Below are 25,214 nucleotides of genomic sequence, written 5' to 3' on the forward strand. Positions count from 1 at the left end.
GGCACCCCACACTTGAAAATCAATCCAAGCCCTTCAGTGGAGCTTAATGCTTTACTTATTTATTATGTCAATTTCAGATCTGACTAAACATTTTTTGGGCAGATAATCTATTTCAAAGTCAAAATACTAGTTTTCTTGGTAAGATTCAATGCTTTTCTGAATTACTTTATGATGTTGAACCCACAAAAAGGTGGTAAAAATAAAGCAAGATCTCACAGAATGTTGAAATAGATCATACATGGTTAAAAATCTACTGTCATGTCGTTTTTAGTCTAAAATAGCCAGTTTTAGCCATCGTGCACTTGATCAGTGTGTGTACATGTGCTGAGTTGAGTCACCAAGGTTTTATATGTATTTTTTACAATTTAGTTTGTAAACAGCCTGGAAATTTTGAGCCATCCATTTCAATGCCTGTGTCCAAACAGGCATTTCAGATACTCTGGAAGTGAGTGTGCTTCTTACTAAAAGTAGAATGTCCATCCATCTTTCCAAAGCCATGGTTCTATGACAAAATTCAAGTATTAAACTTGAAAAAAATTAATGGACACTGAAAATGTAAGCTCCTCAAAGGGATGAACTTTGTTCATCCCTTGTTCATGTCTGTTTCCACAGCATCTGAGGTAGCTGAGCAATAAATGTGTTAAAGGCAAGAAGGTGGCAGGGGTGGGAAAAGGTAGGGGAGAAAGACAGGAAGAGAGAACGAGAAGTGTGAATGGTGACTCTTTACAATCCTTGTGATTATTTCTTGTCTTTTGTGTTAGCAGCCATTTTATGGTATAATTATAGCACACAGGAAAATAGCTATTAAATAATTTACAGCTACGATAAAGTTCTTTTGCTAAAATATGCTCCTCTCTCTGCTATTACTCAAACCCTACAATTTGCTAAAATTGAGAGGTAGATAAAGTATATAAATTTTTTTAAAAGAACAGTATATGTTAAAAACTCAGTGAATATGTAGAAGGACAATTTAATGGAATGAGATTTGGGTATAATACCAACCACCAAATCATAATTTAACCTGACATAACAAGAAATGATTAAAAAAAAAGAAAACCCAAAAGCCCTCAAACAAATATTCCTATTTATGGGTAGAGGAGAGAGAGTATAAATAATGTTTAATTTTAACCCATAAGTAAATTTGAATGATAACATTTTAGAGTTGAAAAGCAGTGTGGTATGTCATCCACTGCACAGCCCTCACCTGTGCCCCAGATGACATTTCACAGACACCTCAGTCCTCAGAAATATAAATGCCTTTTCCCAGTTTGGGATAAAGCTGTGACTTGAATCTCAGCTGCATAGCTTTCAAGTAAAAATTTATGCAATCCTTTTTCAATGTTTTGCATTAGCAAGGCTTTCTAAATAAACACTCAGTAGGGACACAATCATGATTGACACTCAAGAATGAAAGATTTACTTTTCTAATCATTGATCTCTTTTTGGTAGATCTTGTCAACCTCTGAGAGTCGGGGACCTCGGGCGGCAAAGGAACTGAGAAAAAGAGACGACAGTATAGTGAGGCACAGGGGACCCCGAGCTCACAGCCCGAGGTGCCAACGTTTGTTTTCCATAGTCTAATATACCTTCTACAATGACATAGGTCTATAATGACTTACAGCAGGGGCTTAGTAAGGCACATTCTTCCAGGTACGCAGGGTTAGTTAAGCGAAGCAGTGGGAATGGAGAAGGAGTAAAGAAACCTGTAACTGGCTGTGATCAATTAATGGTAAACGCCATTGTACTTGGACCTTAACACAGGATAAGAGAACAGAGAAGAGAATGCATGGTGTGCTGTTTACAGCTGGCTTCCTATCTACAAAACATCTTCTGCTGTGTACTTTAGAACAGACCACACACATCCCAAGGGCATTTCACTCTGATCCTTTCGGGTTATTTTTAACCCTGCAATCTCGAGTTTTCGCAGAAGATCTTGGAGTCTGAACGAATATGCACCAGTGGTCATTGTGGCGTTCTGTTTCCCGCAGATCTGTCTACAAAACCTAGGCCTAGGTCACACAGTTCACATTGCTGAGATAATCTTATCTGTTCAGCACTATGAACATCTCAGGAAAAAGTCCTGGGAAATACAACAAAAATTCTAATTTTGTGTGTGAGAGCATGCCACGGAGAGTTAAAGTTGTTAGCATGCTATGGTTAGGATGAAGCTGGTGATGAATAGATGACATTTAAAAGCTTGACACTTCAAACTTCCATTCCTTTTAATCATCTTGGTTTTTTTTTTCTTTTTTTCTTTTTTTCTTCTTTTCTCCTCTTCCATTTAGGATTCTAGTTTTACTAGGATCCATAAAGTGATAAAAGTCTTAAACTTCACAATGAAGACTAAAGATCTGCAGCTTTCTGATGTCTTTTTGAAAGCACTTAACCACCTGCCTCTAGAATACAACTTTGCTTTGTATAGCCGGATATTCGATGACTTTGGGACTCACTATTTCACCTCTGGCTCCCTGGGTGGCATGTATGACCTCCTCTACCAGTTTAGCGTCGAGGAACTCAGGAACTCAGGTAGGCTTTTTGCAGCCCTCCCTTTTTTTTTCAACTTGATTCGATTGCCTGCAATTCATTTTTCTCTTACTCTATTATTTTAATTCTTCCTTATCGACTTTTAGACTTTGCTTTATTTCCAAAATGATATGAAGAACAACCAAAAGGTATACACTCAAGCAAATAAAATAAAAATAGAAAATTAGAACAAAAAAGAAAAAAAGAAATATACTTAACCTCTTTGATTGGACATTAGGTTTGTTTCTGAATTTCCTGACACCTGGGAACATCATAAGCTACACAGTAGTGATAACCTAAAACAGAGATACATGCTATTATCTCAAGAAAAAATGAAATTTGTCCTGGAATTAAACTCTAAAAGACAATTTACTTATAGCATTTTTATAGGAGATAATAATTTTATAGAAAAATAATTATAGGAAATTCACTAGCAGTCTTTTAATGATTTTTAAGTAAAAGCCAAAGACATAAGATAAAAGAACAATTAAGGACTTGACACTTATATACACTTTGTAGTGTATATATTCAACTAAATATACTTCTATATTTAATATTCATATATGTAATACATATTCTTATATTCAATAAGTATATATATAGGGGCGCCTGGGTGGCTCAGTTGGTTAAGCAACTGCCTTCGGCTCAGGTCATGATCCTGGAGTCCCAGGATCGAGTCCCACATCGGGCTCCCTGCTCAGCGGGGAGTCTGCTTCTCCCTCTGACCCTCTCCTATCTCATGCTCTCTATCTCTCATTCTCTCTCTCTCTCAAATAAATAAATAAAATCTTTAAAAAAAAATAAGTATATATACACATATATATTTCTCTGTGTCACAATAATAATACTGGTACACAATTTTAATTGTGTTTAAGATGAAGCACACCCAGACAGAAACAAATCTTAATAAAACGGAATTCTCCAGTGGGTATGCTTACCTGTTTTTGCCCACTCTCTAGATGAATACATATTCTGGCCTCCTTCTCTCTCCTTTCCATTTCTTCTTTCTTTGTTTAACCGTAAGACAGAACTAGAGTACAGGCTTAGGTTTTATTTGCTTTATTCAATAAGAATTGTATCCCTTGTCCTTAATTTCAAAAACGACTGGACTATTTTGTAGTATCTTTTCTCCCTCAAGAAGAGGAAAACAAAATTAAATTGCTTTTTATTTGCATCCTTCATTTATTCCTCTATTGTTCAATGTCCCATAATCAATTTAAAAGCTTGAATAAAAGTTGACATTGCTTCAGTGTGCTAGGTGAAAAGAATTTCAGAAATACAGCAAAAACATTAAACAATTAAAATATTGTAATATGCAAGATGGTAATTTTATTTTATTTTTATTTTTTTTATTTTTTATTTGACAGAGAGAGAGAGAGTACAAACAGGGGGAGCGGCAGGCAGAGACAGAGGGAGAGGGAGAAGCAAGCTCCCTGCTCAGCAGGGAGCCCGATGTGGGGCTCCATCCTAGGACCCCGGGATCATGACCTGAGCCAAAGGCAGATGCTTAACTGTCTGAGCCACCCAGGCACCCTGCAAGATGGCAATTTTAAACTCCTTTTGTTGAGAAGTCATTTCTGACTCTAAACTAGAGAACAATTACAGGCCCCCCATTTATCCATATGACATTTTTGACTAACACTGTTTTCCTTTGCCCCATCAGAGTAGCTGAGGACATTTCTGAAATACTTGTCCCTGTGCTACATCAGAGGGACACTCAGGTTTGAGAGGCCAAGTGCTGCAGCATCCAGCAACTGGGTAGAGGTCAGACAGCAAGCTACAGGAAATGCAGGCGAAGAAACACTTATACAGAAATTCACTGATAAAGCCTTGATATTTTAATCACTGCATGACTGGCACTGTGGCTCATAAGAGGGATTCATCATTCAAATCTTCCAAGATTCTCCATTAGCCCTCAGAAAATGAAATTAACTAAGTTGATAGTCAATTAATTATGTTATAGTTAATAAATTGGACACATAAAATTTAATTTTCATTTATAAATAATAAAAACCTAATGAGAAAATTTAAAAAGGATGGGGAACTATGCACTATAGATGCATCAAATTCCTAACATGGCCTAAACATTTGACTGACCTACTTGTTAGAACATTACCAGAAGAAAATGACTCATTTATTCAGCCTCACCAAAAAAGAAAACCAGGCCTTTTCTTTTTTTTTTTTTTTTTGGTTAGAGTTACAAATGCATGGGAAACTTGTAAACATGAGGGCTTCAAACTAAGAATTTTTCACTGCCACTTATACTGCATCTCTTCAAATGTGTCAAACTATTGGAAATACTGTGAAGTAGGCAGACCCCATCCCCTTCTACTTGGCCTCATTTCTCAGTGATCTGTGCCTTTAGAATTCAATTTCAACGTCACACCCAAACTGTGCCTCAAACTCTAAAAACACTCCTCTGCTGATTGTAATCTACAACCCTAAATATCAGGATTTGATGAACTACTTTGCTTTAAGGTGCTTTAGGAGCTGATACAGCTCCATCTCTTGTGTGCCTGTGTTCTGCGAGGCAGTTTTTAACTAACAATCAAAAACTGAACTCTTGTGTTAACTATACTTCTATTTAAATAAATTCCATTAAAAACAAAAACCAAAATCTGGATTCTAATTTTGGTGTTTGAGGTAGCAGGTCAGGAGGCCTAGGAAGCTGTTAAGAAAAAGGAAACGTTGATTCTCTTCAAATTACCCCAGATAGGCAGCACCAACTCAGCCTACAAATAGCCAGACCTGTTCCCCTGCACTGTGTCGCATCGATTTTGAAGTCATCGAGAATACAGGCAAGGGTGGGAGTGGGAAAGAGCGACTCAGAGGCCAAATTCTTCAACAAATGGTGCTTGGAGGTTTGGTAAAAGGCAAGAACAACGAGGACTAAAGACGTTAGAACCGAATGGCCTGAGCCTTGGAGCACCAGGGTTTTGACAAGACTTCGCATCCTGTGGCAGCACTGGGAACCGAGGAGGATATCAACGCCAGCTCTCCAGGGCTGGGAATGAAGCAGTATCCACCTCCCTCAGAGACAACAGGAGAAACAAGGAGTACAGGCTTGAATGAAGATAAGGAAGAGAAGAGTCAGTGAGGACACTAAGAAGAGTTCATAGGTCAGCAAGTCAGAATTTCTGAGAGAAAATAAAAGGGTTTTGGAGGTACAGGTGGAATGAGCAGCTAAGTCAGGGAGACAAGTATGAGGATGAGTGTTCAGGGAAGGAGGGATAAGCAACAGGATTTCCATTTTAAGTGATGACCGGGGGATAAGCAAGGTGGACTCAGGCCTCACAGAATCAGCTGTGGCCCAGAAAGAAGGCCTGACAGGGGCACCACATAGAACATGTGTTCATCTCTTCATCTGCAGGGTGATAGAGTGGCTGTGGCCAGTAGGACGGGCAAGCTTTGAGGCTCCTTGTGGGTCGGCAACAGGGAGAGGCCAACATGAGCCCCATGGGATGGGAAACAGCCACCTTATATTTGCTTCTTAGGGCCAGTGCTGAAGGGAGAGACAGCAGGGACTCTTAGATACTTCCTCTGTTCAGGATCATCCCAGGGCCTGTGAAGGACTGAATCTGGAGGTGAAAGCTGTTCATCATTCCAGCTTACAGGAACTGGAGAAGGCGGAAGCTGATATAGAGTATCTGTAGCTCCCCAGTGCCCAGAGCTTCACGCCCCTCTTCTCTGAGTTGTCAGTGGTACATTCTTAGGATGTTTTGTCTGCACTCCATTTCCTAGGTTTAACGGAGGAAGAAATCCGAAACTGTATCCGGATTGAAACAAAGAAACGCCTCTTTGGTTTTAAGAAAACGAAAGTGGAACACCGGTGCACCACTAACAGGATGTCTGAGAAATACGAAGGTAGGAGTACCTACTCTCTCCTAGCAGCTCACCCTGTCCACAAGGGGCTGTGGTTGGAGTACCATAGTACACGTGACTGTGCTATTTTTAACTTTCCTTTATTTCATTTATCTACCTCAGAGCCCTCTGTGTGGTGGGAGGGGAGGGTGAAAATAAAATATCATTAGCACTACTTACAAGGGAAAGAGTTAAGGTTTTCTTGATCTTATACTTAGGTTGTTTAACATTTATCGATTCTTCCCATGGACCGAACTCAGTATTAGACATTGTGATGTAAAGATGGGTGTCAAACAGGCCTTCCTATCAAGGAGCCTACAAACTACACACATAAATAACCATTAAAAATACAGACTGGTAAGAGTCTAAGAGAAGGGGCACCTGGGTGGCTCAGTCATTAAGTGTCTGCCTTTGGCTCAGGTCATGATCCCAGGGTCCTGGGATCCAGCCCCGCATCAGGCTCCCTGCTCCATGGGGAGCCTGCTTCTCCCCTTCCCACTCCCCCTGCTTGTGTTCCCTCTCTTGCTGTCTCTCTCTGTCAAATAAATAAATAATATCTTAAAAAAAAAAAAAGAGTCTAAGAGAATAAGCCTAAGTAAATAAGTAAATAAGGCTCCAGCAACCACACCAGAAACCTTAGTGTTGGCTTAATTTCACCCTCTTTCTAGCCCCCATATCCAATAAGTGATCCCTCTACATCCTTGATATTTCTCCCAGTTACCCCCATCTTTTCATTTCCATGGGCATGTACTCTGTTCATTATTTCCAACCCGGATTACCACAGTAGCCTCCTAACTGGTCCCCTTGCCTTCCTGATGCCTTCTGCCAACCTGTTCTACACATTTCCTGTGACGGGAAACTTTTCCAAGGCAAACCTTATCGTGCAGTTCTCATGCCTTAAACATGTCATGGTTTCACATAACCTTAAAGATAAATTCCTGCCTCTCTCTCTCTCTCTCTCTCTCTCTGCCTAGCTAAACCAAATAGTCTCCTAAATAAGTCATGCTTTCTCTTGTGCCTTGCCATTATAAATAACTCCTTCCTCTGGGTAAAGTTCTCTTGTTCCCTGACTTTGCCTGACTGATGGCTACTCATCCTGCTAACAATGAGGGGTTGTGCAGAATCACAGAAACTCCTAAAATATGAAGCTTATATTCTCCTGGGGAGACAGACAACAAACAGAAAAAAATATTTACTATAATAATAAACTGATAATTTTGAATATCAGACCATATAGATGATCTACATGTATATGCCCATGTTAAGCATAAGCAAAATAAGCATTGGTTTGACAACTATGCGTTCATATTATAGCAAAAAAGAAGAAAAAAGGAAAAAAAGAACATGCAAAACAGATGAATAATCTAGTAATATAAAACCAAAGAATGGATATAGATTCTTTTTTTTCTTTATTTTACGATGTTATGTTAATCACCCTACATTACATCATTTGTTTTTGATGTAGTGTTCCATGATTCATTGTTTGCTTATAACACCCAGTGCTCCATTCAATACGTGCCCTATTTAATACCCATCACCAGACTAACCCATCCCCCCACCCCCTCCCCTCTAGAACCCTCAGTTTGTTTCTCAGAGTCCATAGTCTCTCATGGTTCATATCCCCCTCTGATTTCCCCCCTTCATTTTTCCCTTCCTACTATCTTCTTCTTCTTCTTCTTTTTTTTTTTTAACATATAATGTATTATTTGTTTCAGAGGTACAGATCTGTGATTCAACAGTCTTACGCAATTCACAGCGCTCATCATAGCACATACCCTCCCCAATGTCTATCACCCAGCCTATACCAGTTTTTCATGTAATAAATTAAACAACAAGGTGAATTCAATAAATCAAGTGCCCAGAGACAAAAAGATTATGAGAATTAATTGAAAAGGCAAATTTCAAAGCTAAGGTACGAAGACAAAGAAACATTGAAAAATATCACCATCATAGTTCTAAATAAATTAGATACTGCAAGAACAAAATATAATTGCCTGAAAATAAAACCAAGAAAGCTAATCACATATAGGAAGGATTTAAAGTAATTCATAATAAATGCAGAGAAAAATTTAGGTATTAACAGTTATTAAGGAAAATCTAATGGAAATGGAATGACAAATATAACTTAATCTGTGGGAATTTGTGTTCCTGAAATAGAGATCTGAAAAAAAACAAAGAGGAAAACTGTTAAGAAAAAAAAAAAACACAACTATGTATGAATATATCCCTAAAATAAAGGAACAAATTTGTTTTGATTATATGCATCAGAAATATTGTTCAAGTATATAACTTCAAGACAAAACCTAATTAATTTACTAAATACAAAGATTTTAAAAATGAATTCTTCAATTATCTTGCCTGAAAGACCAAGTCTCCCACAGAACAACAAAAACAACAAAATCTGTCTGTCCTCAGACTTCTCCATAACTAAATTCAATGCCATAAAACAATAATGTCCACAAGTTTCTGAGAGAGGGAAAAAAAGTAATTTCCTATATAAAGGTAACAGGAAGACATCTCAAAACATGAAAGAATTCTGAGAATATACATTCTTGAGTACTTATTGAAAAAAAAAACTGCTCAATTATCAATTACAAAATTCATCCAACAAAGAGATGAGAAAATGTCAAATATGGACCCACAGTTTTCAGCTTGTAGGAATAAGGTGAGATCAGAAACCATTACGATGGCCGCCACACTGGTTTATCAATTACCCATTGCTACCCAGGTGACACATTGCTAATACTCCTGAATTGTGTGAACTCTCCAACTCAAAATGAAATGTTTCTAAGGAATGTAGTCATTTCTAAACCCAGAGAATGAAGTCCAGTCTCCTTGGCTTTCCAACCAGATCCTCTCTGTTTTGTGCTCTTCCCCTACCTGAACTTCCAACTTCAACTCAAGCGGATGTCCATGGGCACTGTCTCCAGAACATGGCACCATCCGCCCCTCACTCCAGGTCTTTGCCCATTCTGGGAAGGCATTGCCCCCTACCATATCTTAGCTTTGCCTCAGAGTCCTTTCATAGTCCCTCCCTAAGTGCCTAAGATCGCAGAATTCTTCCATGGACCTAACTCAGGAATCTTGAATTGCTGTACCACTCTGTAACATTAAGCCAAACTGTTTTGTTGGTCTTTTTGTGCACATTTCTTTCCCTTCCCTACCCACCCTTCTTATCTTCCTTCCTTTCTTATTTCTCTATAGTTTTGCTAATAAATTTATGTACCTATTTTGTCTCCTTATTGAGAGTCTAAGTCCTTCAAATACAAAAGGCATATTTTACATTTCTCTCAGTCTTCAACCAGGCATATAGCAGATTTTCAACAAATGCTCATTAATCATGATGAAAATTTGCTTAAAATCAAAGCACATTTAAGAGTAAAACACACACGGGGCGCCTGGGTGGCTCAGTTGGTTAAGCGACTGCCTTTGGCTCAGGTCATGATCCTGGAGTCCCAGGATCGAGTCCCACATCGGGCTCCCTGCTCAGCAGGGAGTCTGCTTCTCCCTCCGACCCTCTTCCTTCTCGTGCTGTCTATCTCTCATTCTCTCTCTCACAAATAAATAAATAAAATCTTTAAAAAAAAAAAGAGTAAAACACACACGAAAACATAATTTTTCTATGTCTAATCCTGAGCTCATTTGACTAAATCACTGGACTCCAAACTTTTTAAATCTATAATGATATCATTAAAATTTTTTTACTATACATCCCTAATATACTTACTAAAAAATACTAACGAACTTTATAAATGTAGTATTCTAAAAATATATTATGCACAAAAATATATATAAATGTGGAAAAGAGAAAATTTTGAAAGATAGCCTATATGAAATAAAATTTTTCATTGTCATGCTCATATTATAGTGAAAAATTAATATTTCATTAAAAACTCCTTGAAATTTTTGATGTGTTTTGGGCAGCTTTGGTGTCAGTCTCATGTTGTGGCTTACGAGAAGCTTGTGTAAGAAGTAGAAACATCTGTTCTTCCTTCTACTAGTTGGTTTTGCTTATGTTTGCACTATTGGTATTGTCTTCAATATGCATTTTCTTCCTGGAATCCTTTTAAAACACTTGTTCACTTGCAAGAGTTAGTTCTGTTCCAGCAGTAAACGGACTTAATGCTCACTCCTTCTTCAGGATCCCATGCTTATCATATTAACTCGTACTGGTGTCAACCCATTCATGAAATACATGGTGTCAAGCCAAATGTGAACTAGCATGTCAGAGCTACTGACCACTGGTACATGATATATTGGCAAATACTAATTTCTCTCCTTTTTTATATGAAAAATAAATACAAAAACCTCTAAAATGTTTTCTTATACCCCTCTGTGTTATCTTTTGCAACCTCACTTTGAAAGGGGTATACTACTTTCTTCACAGAGAGAGTATTTCACCCATTGTGCTGATCATTCTAGACTCTTACTATAGAATTTCTAAACAGTGGCAGCATGGCTAATCCATACTGCAGAATAGACACCAAATTAATGCCATTAACTCTCACCCATATCACTAGCCTCCTCTTCATTTGCTTTTATTTCTCACTATGATTTTCTATTACTCAGCTTCTACCCTTATTAGTTAAAGACATCATTAGTTCATAGGAATTTTTTTTTGAAATTTTGTATAAAAGATCTGTGCTGTGTACGTTAAATGTCATTGCTTCTAAAGAAACATTATGCCAACTCTTAACCTGAGGTTTAACTTTTTCTTTCTCTTTGTTAGTTGTGCTTTTGCACCTGTCTTTAAGCTTAAAAGCATTCTATCAACTTTCTACTCTAAATGGAATCTCCAGCCTGGCAGTCAACTGATTGGATATCACAAACCAGGTGATCTGTGTTATTCTGAAGGCCCAAGACATATGCTGATATACATCAAAAGTGGGAGCTTTGGTATCCAAGAGCAGGGAGCCGAGTAGCCTGGACTTGGGCTGCATTTACACCCCAGCCTCCTCCCCCCACCCCACCCCCAGTTACCTGTGCCTGTGTTCCAGGCTAAATTACCTCTAGTTTCAGTGCCCGTGTTTATAATAATACCTACTTCTCAAGATTGTTGTGAGAATAACTTAAGGCAATCAGTACAAAGTGCCTAGCATATACAAGTTGCTTAATAAATGGTAACTGCTAACACTGTTATCATCTCTATTACTAAACTCCCTGTAGGGATGAGGAGGAGTGTTCTCTTGCTTTTCACTAACTTATTCAATGGAGCTACATGACTACCATCTACTTCTCCTCCTGTGCGAATAGGCTTTTCTTGAAAGTTTGAATGTGCAGTAAAGTTAAAGGAATCATTTTCTTGAAATACCTTGCAGGTTCAGTTTTGCAGGGAGCAGAGAAATCCATATCCCTGACTCGAGGCGGGAGCAGTAAGTACGCCGCTGCCTTGGTGTGGGAGAAGGGGAACTCGAGTCCTGCGGAGAAGGAATTTTCCGAGTGGTTAGAATCAGTGAAGGAAAATCCCACTGTGATTGACTTTGAGGTAAGAGTCAGAAGTATTATGGGTAAGAGAGCTAAAGTCGTTCTCTAGCAGCCCAAATTGCACACCATGCAATTCCTTTTCCATTTTCCTCGCAGATGATAAAGGAAAAGTCTTTCTTTAGTGTGCATGCACGATGTATCTTTTTAAAAATGTTAAATTACACATCAATTGCAGTTGCTATTCAAATGAGCATCCTCTGGTACAGTATTTAGAAATCTTAGTATACATAAAATACCAGGAAGGGGAATTTCGTTTTTTTAAGATTTTATTTATTTATTTGACAGAGAGAGCACAAGCAGGGGGAGTGGCAGGCAGAGGGAGAGGGAGAAGCAGGCTCTCCACCTAGCGGGGAGCCCTATGCAGGACTCGATCCCAGAACCCTGGCATCCTGACCTGAGCCGAAGACAGATGCTTAACCGAATGAGCCACACAGGCACCCCCAGGAAGGGGAATTTAGTAAATACAACTCTTCAAACTTGCCTTAAGTAGTGCTCTTCAGCTCCCCATCTATACAATAAATCTGATTTGTGTACTTTTCTTACAACTTTTTATTTCATGAGCACGCCTAAATCCTCATTTATAGCTCTGTGGGATAAACGGGATCTTAGACCCATTTGGCTCTCTGTTTCTATCACCATTGATTAAAATTACCTGTCCTGTATTTGTTGTAATTACATAAAAGGGTGATTTTTATTATTTATGGAATACTTTGCCCACATATCAGTCATATGCCATTTAGAACCAGTTTTGACTAAAACATAAGCACATTTTTAAAGCCTTCAAAGAAGCTATTCTGCTCATTTCATTTAAATGAAGATAAAGGAGTTCAATCATTATGAAGTAGAATAATTTACATGCAACATGAAGATACGTTGAGCTCTACAGGCTATGATGGGAAAATGAGATCTGGCCACCCATCTGGACACCTGTGACTCATACACTGCACTACATAGTCATTCCTTTGAGGTTTTAAAATGTTAATAAAATGAGCCCTGGCTTTGCGTTAGCTCCATTATGTGTTACCGTAATTCTTCCATTCATCCTACGGTCAAGTTCCTCTCTGCCGCTCCGTATTTTCTCATCTGGTCTCACCAAAAGCCAGTTCTGTCCCTGGAAGAAAAAGAACACAGAAAGCCTCTCTTCACCCTCTCTGGATTTTTCTGCTTGAATCAAACCTAATGAAGTTTTGGCAGAGCGCGCATGAGCCGCCCGACTCCTGGTCACCCCTCTCAGTGACTTGAGGCATGTATTTGATGCTTACTGAATAACGTGATGTAAGTCCAAGTGAGCGACACCTCTCGTGAGGCTTCCTTCCTTCCAGAATTCCAGGGAAGGTAAGCTCCAGAGACATCACATTAGGGACAAGAGAAGCCAGCTAATCCTGCAGATAGCTGCTCTGCCCTCTCTAGAAGGGAAAGAAAAGAAACTCCCCTGCCCTCATGCAGAGGGTTTTTCCCCACTGGCTCAATAGGCAGATATGCTATATTGTACACTAATCCCTTTGAAGTGTGGGATTTTCCAGACCTTTCCTCTCAGTCGATGAGATTTGAGCAATGGTGGCAACAAATGCCCAAGGGATGTCGTGGCCCACACCTCCTCTCTACCATTTGCTCTTAGCTTGCTCCCATCACGGACTTGGTGAGAAACATCCCCTGTGCGGTGACAAGGCGGAGCAACCTCAGGAAAGCTTTTCGAGAATACGCGGCCAAGTTTGACCCTTGCCGGTGTGCTCCATGCCCTAATAATGGCCGCCCCACGCTCTCGGGGACCGAGTGTCTGTGTGTTTGCCAGAGTGGCACCTATGGAGACAACTGTGAGAGACGCTCCCCGGACTATAAATCCAGTGAGTATCCTTGACTTCCTGTGGAGGAGGCCCCTTTTCCCCTCCAGAAGGTGTTCTAGAACATATGTCATATATGTTCTAGGTTGGTCGAGGAAAACAAAAGTTTTATTTTCCACCTTATGCAAACTCACAAGGAAAAGAAGCCTGTGAAAAATTAGACTCTAAAGTCAAACAGCCCTGGTGAGAGTGAGGCTCCACTGTAACCCACTAGCTGTGTAACCGTGGGAAAGTCACCCAACCCCTCTATGCCTCAATCCATTCATCCATCACATGGGGACAATGCCAGTATGTACCTGAAGATTTTATATATATATCTATATATATATATAGAGAGAGAGAGAGAATAGGCAACAATGCCTGTAACATAAAATAAATAAAATAATAAACCATACTATAAAATAAAGTATGTTATACTGTTGTTATAGGTCTCTTCTGTATTATAATGTAGAATGATGATGGCTTTGTAATCGGAGATAAGTTAATCCCCCCCAACAAAGTTTTCATACAGGGTTAAGTAATCTTCATGGCTACCTGTAATCCTGCTCAGAAAGGGGATGTGTCCTGGGGGTAAGAATGTATTCTATTACATTTAAGAAAGTAATTTGATATATATATTCTGAAGAAGTTCATCTTTATACATATGTGCATGCATGCGTGTGTGTGTGTGTGTGTGTGTGTGTGTGTGATACGTTGCTGATAGTTGAAAATGATTCATAATTGTTGCCATTTTATTCAGGCTATGGGAACAGGAAAGGGAAATTAGGCAAGGTGTCAGGCCCTTGGCATAGGTAATTTCTTTTAATCCTCACAATAACCCTGTGATATTCCTCAAAGAATCACACAGCTAAAAAGCAAGGAGACCAAGTCAGCCTGGCTTCACCACCACCCCCAACTCTCTCAGCTGCACCGCAATGGGCGGGGGGTGCTTCCTGTGTTCCAGATGCGGTGGATGGGAGCTGGAACTGCTGGTCTTCCTGGAGCACGTGTGATGCTACTTATAGGAGATCCAGAACCCGAGAATGCAACAACCCTGCCCCCCAACAAGGAGGGAAACCCTGTGAGGGCGAGAAGCGGCAAGAGGAGCACTGCACGTTTTCAATCATGGAGAACGAGTAGGGATGCGTGATGGGGAATGTGTATTTTCTTACTGCTGAGTAAAGAATCAGAATTTTACCTCTTCCAACACAGTGGTATTAGTGGGGTATTGGTGGATCTGGTGCTACCCATTCCTCTCATCGTTTTCTCTCTTGTATATATATATACATACACATACATATGTAAATGGGTTGTGTGTGTGTGTGTGTATACACACACACACACATTTGTTACATTATACACACATATTTACTTTTCCCTTTTAGTGGACAGCCATGTGTCAGTGATGATGAAGACGTGAGAGAAATAGACCTCCCTGAGACAGAATCAGATTCAGGGTGTCCTCGGCCAGTTCCTCCGGAAAATGGATTTATCCGGGTAAGCATCCTGACCTTCACTTCAAGTTTGGAATCCAAAAGATAGAATTTAAAAAGTATGCATTTTCTTTTATTTCAGGTTATTGTTTTCCCAGTTTAATCATCTTCCGTTGACTTAAAAATTAATACTTAAAAACACTCTACCATGCCTCTGTCTTGAATTCCCTGGAGAGGTCTTCACACCTGGTTGTTAGACCAAAGACCACAGGTTGCCTGCGTTTCTTGGCGCTACCTGTTCCTAGGCTAAGGGTCCACTTATGTGAGTGGAAAGTGGAGCTTGGCCACAATATAGGTTCAGATGACTTGTGAGAATCTGAAGATCTGACTGTTTATTTCTGAGTCTGAGCATGTTTTCAGAGAGGCAACCTAGTCACAGGAGGTGTGGAGTCTATAATGCCTTAGGTTAGAAACCTGTAGAATTCTTAAGCAGTCAGTGTGGTTTTAATACCTTTTAATTTTACCTTTTTTCATTGAGCCACAATGTTTCTATGATTTAAAATAACTAAATATGTTTGTCAGACAGGTCAGTGGTTTTAGATACAAATTAGAGACATATAATATCTAAAATTGATCATAGAAGGCAGGCTCCTAATCAATTTTACCTTTAAAAAATTTTTCTTAGCGTTCTTTAACTCAGTGAAGCCTTTAAATTAATCTTTTTCAACTGTATCATATTTATGATCAAAGATCAATAACCCTCAATTCTCCAATGCCAGCAAATTAATATCTATGGAGCATAGTCCGGGCTAATGTCCCTTCCGCATTCATTTGTCTTCTGCCTAAAGATTTTAAGGGGAGGAAATATTTTGGAGTGAGGTAATGTCATTTAGTCCTTAGAACAGAGATTCTCAAACTCTACAGTGCACTGGAGGGCTTGTTAAAACACGGATTGCTGGGTCTCACGCCCGGAGTTTCTGATCCAACAAGTCCCGGGCAGGGTCTGGAAACTGCCCTATCTAACGCGTTCCCAGGTAATACTGTTGCTGCTCGGTCCAGAGCCACACTGTGGGAAAGAGTCCTTGAGGACAGGGGTCAGCAAACTGTGGCCCACGGCCCAAATCTGGCCTGCCATCTGTTTTCCTTTCTTTTCTTCTTTTTTTTAACAAAGTTTCATTGGAATACAATCACACTCATTTACTTACATATTATCTATGGTGGCAAGAGTGGCAGAGGTGAGGGGTCGCACCTCTGGGCTACCGAGGCCCCTTATAGAGGAGCTGTGCTAGTCCCTGGCCTAGAGCATAATCCTCAAAATCACATTTGGTCAGGTCCAAGTAATTTTTTAACCTGTTTTTGCCGCAGGATCAACATTCTAATTTTAAAAGCACACAAAGGGTTTAAGCAGTGATTCATTATTTGAATGACTCTCTTTTATAAAATTAGATGATATGTTTCCCTTCCTTTGAATAAGTTTGCTTTTTGTTCTCTTTTGCTTCTTTATTAAAGACCTAATCTCTACTGACAGTAGTTTTTACTCACAAGTAATACAACTTGGATTTTTCCTAATGAGCACCTTCTGGGATTGCAAGTAGCAAAATACCCCTTGTTCCCAGACAGAGGCAGCTACCCCTCATTCTAGGCTAGAGCAACGGTGTCATTGCACAGGAAGGTACTTGTCTACCCCTGTGGGCAAGCAACAGTGACTTTAGGCAAAGTTTCCTTGCTCGGTCCGTCTAGCAGATGTGTTGGTGGAAGCGTGATGGTTGCAACATGCACTTACAGGTTACAGCCTCATAAGATAAATAGAAGCAGAAGCTTAGGAACATCATTTATTTGGGGAAGAATGCAAGAAGAAATGTGCAGCCTTTGAATAAAACATCCAAATCGTTAATGCTACTCATTAGTCCATTTCCCTTAGAAACAAAGCCACAGCCGTAATAACCAATAGTAGAATAATCTTTCTGTGGTCAGGAAATTAATCATCTTCCATGAGACAGGCTGAACCATGTGGCCAAGTAATAACAAAAGTTGACAATCGAGCTTTTTTTTTTTCACCTCCCTCAAAATTTGTGACTTCGGTTCGCAGAGAATAACCTCCTAGTCAATTCTTTGCATTTTTCTTCCACTCAGTAAGGAAAAAGACTTATATTACTGCCCCCTAAGAAGGATAGGAGGCAGTAATATAAGTTTGCATTCTTTCAACAGAGTTATTAAGCCTTTGTAGAGATGTGTGAGGCAGAAATCTGCTAGTGGTGGTGCCACTCATGGGTCAGGAATGAAACTGCAAGGTAGCACACATTATAAAAATAGGGCTTTGTACAAGTTTCCCCCAGAACTGAGAGAATGGTGCACCTCAGGAAGCTGGGAAAGTGAAGGTTCTCACAGAGGAAATTCTATTTGAGTTGAGTCCTGAGAGAAGGGAAGACAGAAGGTGTGGAGCATAGAGGAAACAACCCGATAAAGACATGGTGGCATGAGCGAGAATATTATGTTCAAAGAATGGCAGATGGTTTTATTTTGTGAGGAGTAGGTTTTACAGGAGCAAATGGTGAGAGGTGAGGATGGTAAAGTGGGTTAAATCTAATACTCCACACTAAGAAGTGTGAAATCCATTTTATCTTGAAGATTTTAGTGAACCCCTACATGACAGTAGTTGTACTTTAATTACACATAACTGGGAAAATATATAATGACCCCTGGGTTACTAGGAATTGAGTAACATTTTTTTTATTTTATTATGCTATGTTAATCACCATACATTACATCATTAGTTTTTGATGTAGTGTTCCATGATTCATTGTTTGCGTATAACACCCAGTGCTCCATGCAGAACGTGCCCTCTTTAATACCCATCACCAGGCTAACCCATCCCCCCACCCCCCCCCCTCTAGAACCCTCAGTTTGTTTCTCAGAGTCCATAGTTTGAGTAACACTTTTAAATGATTTGTAGTCAACTAGCCACCACAGCAAATCCCTGTATTTTCTGCGTATATGGAATACATTATTTCATCAGTTTATAGCCACTATAGGGTAAGTATATAGGTTTTTAATTTTTGCAGTAGTAGGCCATGCCATATCCAGTGGGGAGGAAGTTTCTAAGTAAAAATAAAAACAAACAAACAAAAAATCTTAATCAGTTTAGAGCAGCAATATGGAAGATGGATTAGAAGAGGGCCTGGTTAGAAAGTTGTGCTTGTAAGAGATCATAAATGCCAAGAACAAAGGCAGTGATGATGGCAAAGGAAAGGAGAGAACTTTGAATGATGTTTAGAAGTAGAAATTGAGAGGAGCCGTGTGACTGAGTAGATCCAGGAGTGAAGGAATGAGAAGAATCCAGGACTACCCCGAGGTGTTTAGAGATATCGTTTGTGGCATCGATAATTTGTTGGTTTCTGTTTTAATTCTAGAATGAGAAGAAACTGTACTCAGTTGGGGAAGAAGTTGAAATCTCATGCTTTACTGGATTCACAACTATTGGATACCAGTACTTCAGATGTTTACCAGACAGGACCTGGAGGCTAGGAGATGTGGAATGCCAACGTGAGACGCGGGCAGACTTTTTGCATGACTGCTCTAAAGAATGAATGTGCCCCATATAACTAGAGCAAAATCCCACCCTCAGATCACTCCTTTGTACGATTTTTTCGTAACTCTGGTGAAAAGGTCTAGGTGAAGCAGAAAATAGGATTCATCTGGTAAAATTCAATTTCAAAATGTCTTCCTATTTCAGTTCTCATGCCCCTGTATCTTAGCTTCGTAGACAAGAGGACTACAAAGCATGTGCTTACAAAGAAATCCCGAAAGTCAGCTACCTACATCGAATCTCAGACCTCTGCCTTGCCTGATGTCCAAATTCATGCAAATTGATGAGTCCCAGGAAGATGATACTTAGACTCTTTACGTAAATCCCAGAAATGGGATTTTATGTGAAATGCAGTTTTCTCCTTAGAGCGTGTTGTTCACATCCTTTACTGAGGAAGAGAGGAGAAATTTGTAGGCTCCACACAGACCCATTTGTAGGCTACAGTAAAGTCCAAATAAGATTCCCAGAAGGCTCAAGTAGGGACCCCAAAGAGTTATTAGGGAGCCCCATGAAGCAGAGTTGTGACCAGTGTCAATTAGGACGTCTGCCTCTGGTCATCCACATTGTGGTTGCTTGCTCTTGGAAACACATGCTAGGGAGAAGAGGGGAAAAAATATGTCTTGAAAGGAAAAAGTCCCAATAATGTAATGAAAGTGGGAAGTTTCTGGAGTGATTTCCTTTGCATGGGAACCCTCAGATAATGGAACTAAAGGGAGTGTCACAGTGGAGGAGCCTCTCAGGCGAAGCCTGGGGATCCTCTACGTCCCCCACCCCCAGTTTTCTGATCAAAACATGGCATTAAAGTTCACCCATGCAGTAAGTCGCATTAAAATCACCTCTTGGGCTGCCTAAAGTCTGCTTATATATGTTGAGTATTCTGCTCCACTAAGCAAATCCAAAATGTTTCTCTGCCTCCAGAGACACAGTGCCTCAAGCCAGTTGTGCAGGAAGTTCTAACGATCTCACCATTTCAGAGATTATATGGAATTGGTGAATCCATTGAGCTAACCTGCCCCAAAGGCTTTGTTGTCACTGGGCCGTCAAGGTACACATGCAGCGAGGACTCCTGGACACCGCCCATTTCAAACTCACTCACCTGTGAAGAAGGTGAGTAGAGCGCAGGATTCTGGGGTCTGCTAAGATGGTGCCCCTCAAGATTGGTGGCAGAGCATCCACAGTGGTGCTACTTCCTGAGTGTGTTTTGGGAGGAGAGAGCAGAAGATTCCACCTTGGGCTGGGTTTTACATTTCAACCTGTGTCATGATGAGGTCAGACGGCAAATACAAAGTTATTGGTCAGGTAGGTATCTTCAAACTTTAGAGACTGAGGTCAATTTTCTTTTCTAATAAATGCTTCAATATGGGAATTTAACATCTAACAAAATGAGAATTTTTTAAAAAAATCTTATTTATTTATTTGATAGAGAAGGAGAGAGAGAGCGAGCACGAGCAAGGGGAGCAGCAGGCAGAGAGAGAGGGAGAAGCAGACTTCCACTGAGCAGGGATCCCCACGTAGGGCTTCAGCCCAGGACCCTGGGATCATGACCTGAGCCAAAGGCAGACGCTTAACCGGCTGAGTCACCCAGGCGCCCTAATAAAATCAGAATTAATGATAAACTGAAAATGTGGTTAAAGTGGAGAGCCATAAAAAAGTAATGCATACTAGTTTTTAATTACCTAAGCATTTTGTTTTAACTTAAAATATAGAAATGCACGATTATTCACTCATTTTCCAATGTAGGACCAAGCTCTCATTTTCTAAAGGGTCTTCTATTTGAGTTCCACGACTTCTTCCTCAAATAAAACAAATGCATAATTCATCATCTATGTTATCCCATATCAGTTCCTCTAAAACAATGTTTTTTTAACTCCAGGTGGGGCACTTCTTTTAAAAATCACCTCTGCTTAGGTCCCATCCAGCGATTCTGATGTCATTGAGCTGGGGAGGGCCTGGTATTTGGTGTTTGTTTAAAAGCTCTTCTGGCTAACCAGAATGCATGCAGAGTTGAGAACCATTGTTTTAAGAGAGGTAAAAACTTAAAGGCACTTTTGAAACAAATTGACTAGAGAAGGCTTTTAAATTTATATATATATATATATAATATGTATATTTCATAATCTTTTACAGTAGTCTTATCCCCAGTTAAAGCAAAATTTTTGCAAATCACTTTTTTAATTGTTCAAAATTCTCAACTTTTTATAAAAACAACTCCTTCTTTCCTCCTTTATTTTATTGCTTTCCATAGTTAATCAATTTACACAGTTACAGTAACAACCAGCATATATAGATTAGGAGACACATGCACTGATAAACCTGTAGCTCCGCTGGTGGGGGCAGAAACGTGAGGCTGTAAAAGAGAGTGTTGCCAAAAGAGATTGCAAGAGCCTCTTGGTCTCTTCTTGGTCTCTTGGTCTCATCACAAGTAAGAATTCAAGGACAGACCAGACAGAGCGGATGAGCGGTGTGGGCAAGTTTATTAAAGTGAAAGTCCGCTCTCAGAGGAAGAATGGGCAGACTCCAGCAAGCAACTGCCCTGGATTTCTTCTGTTTACAAGCTTCTATTGTATTTTGAGTAATTGGAGGAGGAATATTCATTGCGGTAGGTGGGATCTTTCTGGGTGGCAGCCTGCTTTTTCCAGGAATCCAGGTACCACCCCTTTCCTTTCCTTATTTGGATTGATCAGAACTGTCACGGTGATTTTAAGGGCCAAGATCTTTCAAAACTGCAGTGTAAATGGTATAATGAGGGTAAAGTCATCTGAAGATACCGCACACCCTCAGCTTGCTGTTGCCCTAGGATTTCCTCACCGCACCAAGTGGCCTCACTCCCCTTTGATGCCCAACAGGTGCCTTTCTGCTCCATCCCTGTCCTGCTCATTACTGTCTAACTGCCTACTCTAACCAGAGGAGCCCACAAACCTGGAAGGTCAACATCAGGCAACTGCCATAGAGAGGCTGGAGAAAACAGTCTGGCGAGTCAGTAACTTGGAAGACAGTTAAGGGCTTCCACTAATTCATATCTTCCAACTTTTTCAGCATGCTTTTTCAAGGCAGGGTCTCATTTTTATTGAGAGAATCCTGGGAGATGTATCTGAGATCAGATATGATTAGGCCCATTTTGCTTCTGCAAAAGCAGAAGGTATAGAGAGTCTCAGTTAAACCCAAGGTCGGGCGGTTTGGGCCAACGAGAACACTGAGCAACAGCTGTACTCCTTCCCCAAGTTCACTGCCATCTGGCCTTCCATACCCTCTTCTAGGCTATCATAATGCATAAAAAAAAAGGGAAAAATTAACCTATTAAAATAACCTTAAAACTCTTGATAAAGAGATATCATGGAAATTTGTGAGAACTTCAAGTTGATAATTGTGGCTGGATTTCACTTGACTCCTGATCATACATTCCAGGGGGAACCACAGGCTTCAGACAGTTAACATCCTCTGGACATCTTAGGTAGTATCTTCTCTATACAAATAAACAGCACTGTCCACACACACACACACACACACACACACACACACACACACCCATGATTGTGTTTGGAGAAGAAATTGAAATTATAATCCAATCTGAGAGAGAATGAAATGTTCTATATCCAGATAAAGTAAATAAACATCCTATCTCATATATTTTCTCTCCAACAACATTGGCAAAAAGATTAGTGAGGGGAGTCAGAAAGAGAGAAAATCATCAATAAAACTGAACACTCTTTCCTCTCAATGTGTAGGGGGCTGTGAGACAAAGAGGCTTTCAGGCCATCCTTAGGAAAAGATTTTTAATTATTTCAACGTGAAAAGGGTCGGGCGTCCTGAGGAGATGAGATGGTGCATGCTTCTACGGTTACTTTTTCCTCCTCCGAGAAATTGACACCTCCCGAAGATCCCCTTGGCCCCAGCACTCCAAAGATCACAGTGTTCTCATTTCCATGTCCTTCACTAACTGTGCTGGGTGGTATGGGCAGCTGACAGCCGGCTCTGACTTCCACCTGACACACTGAGGGGGCAGACTCCTTGCATGTGATCATTGACAACTTCCGATCAGTAGTGCCAAGTGTTTGAAAGTTGATTCTCTTTGGAAACAATGTACAGCTCGGGGTCTTTCCCTGACCTAAGTGTGGATTTATTTCCGAAGCGCAAAGAGGTATAGTTCTACAACAAAGAAAAATAAGTCCATGTCAATGGAAAAGCTTAGTATCTGAGGCCTTCTCAGCAGCTGTAGGTCTCCATGTTCAGGGAAGTTATGGGCCAGATTTCACCAGAAGGCATAAGGTTCCTGACAGAGAATGAGAGTAGGAAATGCTATGGAATTCATTGCTATGAAGAAAACCTACCAATTTTTAAAATCATTATTTTTGCCTCTAACATAAACCTCCTTCCCCTCATCAAACCTTCTGCCTGGTAGGCTAAAAGGAGCGACCGTGAGCTTGGTCTCCTGCTCAGCCATTTAATGTGGCAGAATATCTAGCTATGGCTGCCTACTGCCATCCTTCGACGATTACTTGCTTCGGGAAGCCCATTGTGATTCTGTGGATTAGTCAAATTCAGTCCTGGGAAGTTTGTTTCATGCAACAGGCTCAGGAAGTCAACTCTAGGTCCAATTCAACCCATCTAAAGGTCCTCTGGATGGATCTTCATGTAAGCCAAGACAACCAAGATTTCCCCTTCCATATAATATACCCAAGCGTTATTCCCTCTACTTTAATCCCCGTTGCTCACATACACACTGTTGAGTTGCTTGTCTTAGATCAAGCCTCACTTCCTCGTGGATCTTTCCTCGTATTTCTCAGCTGGGGTCTTTTGTTATATGGTCTCTGGAACCATGTTCCCTTTCTTCAAAATACCTATCACGGCCTTTATGTATAAACCCATTACTATGATTATTTGATTGATGTCTGTTTTCAAAATGTCCTTTACATTCGTGCAAAAAAAAGGGACCACTGTTGTTTTCATTCTTTTTATGTTTTTTTCCCCATCATAATATATTAGTGCCTAGAATATCATGCAGAGATAAACAGGAGCTGCATTTCTCCCTGGATTCTTCTTGTAAGAAAATCTGACTTCCGAGGCATTACCCCAAAAGAACAATTTTCACCATTGTTACTGAGATCTATACTGCTACAAGTAATGGATATTATTTTGATCCTCATCTTTGACCTCCTTAGGAACATCCAACAGTGTTGACCTTCCTCTTCCTATTCTTTCTGTGGCTCCCAATATACAACATCATCTTGTTTAGCTTCTACCTCTCTGGCTGTTGCTCTCTGTTCCTTCTGCCTGTGCCTGGACATCAAATGTTGGAGTTCCTCAGGATCATCTGTCCCCTCACCTTATGCTACATTTTCCTGCTGGGGAATCTCACCCACACCCATGGCTTCAAGGATTCCCCAAAGAATAATAACAAATTTAATTCATTAGCACAGACTTCTCCACTGAGCTTAAACCCAAATAGCCACATTTTTATGTATCTGTTTTGATCTAGTTTGTTTGAGTGTCTTAAAGATACCATAAATTGGGGCACCTGGGTGGCTCAGTTGGTTGAGCAACTGCCTTCGGCTCAGGTTGTGATCCCGGAGTCCCGGGATCGAGTCCTGCATCGGGCTCCCTGCTCGGCAGGAAGTCTGCTTCTCCCTCTGACCCTACCCCCTCTTGGGCTCTCTCTCTCTCTCTCTCTCTCTCTCTCTCAAATAAATAAATAAAATCTTAAAAAAAAAAAAGATACCATAAATTTAGGAATGCCTGGGTGGCTCAGTTGGTTAAGCTCTGCCTTCAGCTCAGGTCATGATCCCGGAGTCCTGGGATCGAGTCCCACATCGGGCTCCTTTCATAGCAAGGAGCCTACTTCTCCCTCTACCTGCTGCTCCCCCTGTTTGTGCGCTCTGTCTCTCAAATAAATTAATTAATTAAATAAATAAAATCTTTTTTAAAAAAGAAATGAAAGATACCATAAATTTAACATAGGCAGAGAACTCTTGAGTCATTACCCTCGCCTCCCTAAAACTAAGCATCTTATAATATTTTCTATTTCAGTTAAGGCACCAAAGTCTATTGTCTAATGCAAGCCAGAAACCTAAGAATCATACTTTGCAGCTCTCACAGCTTACCCACAATATGCAATTTCATCCATTTAACCTGCTAAGTATGTCACAGGCTTATTGACTTCTCTCCATTTCCAACTCAACATTTTGGTCCAAATTACCATCCTCTTTCACCTGAACTGCTATAATCATCTCATAGCTTGTCTCCCTATAGGCTTCTTGGCCACCGTGCCTCTTCAACAAATCCATTCTCCACACAGAAGCCAGAATTCATTTCTTTTTCAGAATCCAGACCTGATTTTGTCCTATGACCCCCTGTTTAAAACCCACCAAAGACTTTTCATTGTTTATAAAATAAAGGCAGAAATCTCTCAGAAGCACTGTAAGCCCCGCACCACCTGACACACACTCCCCTCTCTGGCCTCATCTTGTTCCTGCTCTTGTTTTTCTGCACTTAAACCACACGGGCCTTCTC

The 25,214-nt window shown here is 40.3% G+C and overlaps 1 protein-coding gene across 1 annotated transcript in view; it reads left to right on the forward strand.

Moving 5' to 3' along the window:
- The window catches only part of C6 (complement C6), a 59,666-nt gene that overhangs the window by 25,223 nt on the left and 9,229 nt on the right, over window positions 1-25,214 (forward strand). The window contains exons 8-15 of the mRNA XM_025866653.2: window positions 2,286-2,526; window positions 6,265-6,387; window positions 11,703-11,869; window positions 13,487-13,712; window positions 14,653-14,824; window positions 15,074-15,185; window positions 18,532-18,664; window positions 19,626-19,814. Of these exons, the coding sequence (XP_025722438.1) occupies window positions 2,286-2,526; window positions 6,265-6,387; window positions 11,703-11,869; window positions 13,487-13,712; window positions 14,653-14,824; window positions 15,074-15,185; window positions 18,532-18,664; window positions 19,626-19,814 (1,363 nt within the window). The remainder of the gene's footprint in view (window positions 1-2,285; window positions 2,527-6,264; window positions 6,388-11,702; window positions 11,870-13,486; window positions 13,713-14,652; window positions 14,825-15,073; window positions 15,186-18,531; window positions 18,665-19,625; window positions 19,815-25,214) is intronic.

The sequence above is a fragment of the Callorhinus ursinus genome, unplaced genomic scaffold, assembly GCF_003265705.2.
Source record: "Callorhinus ursinus isolate GAN/ISIS: 27379988/994484 unplaced genomic scaffold, GSC_fseal_2.0 scaffold3, whole genome shotgun sequence".
Taxonomy (NCBI): domain Eukaryota; kingdom Metazoa; phylum Chordata; class Mammalia; order Carnivora; family Otariidae; genus Callorhinus; species Callorhinus ursinus.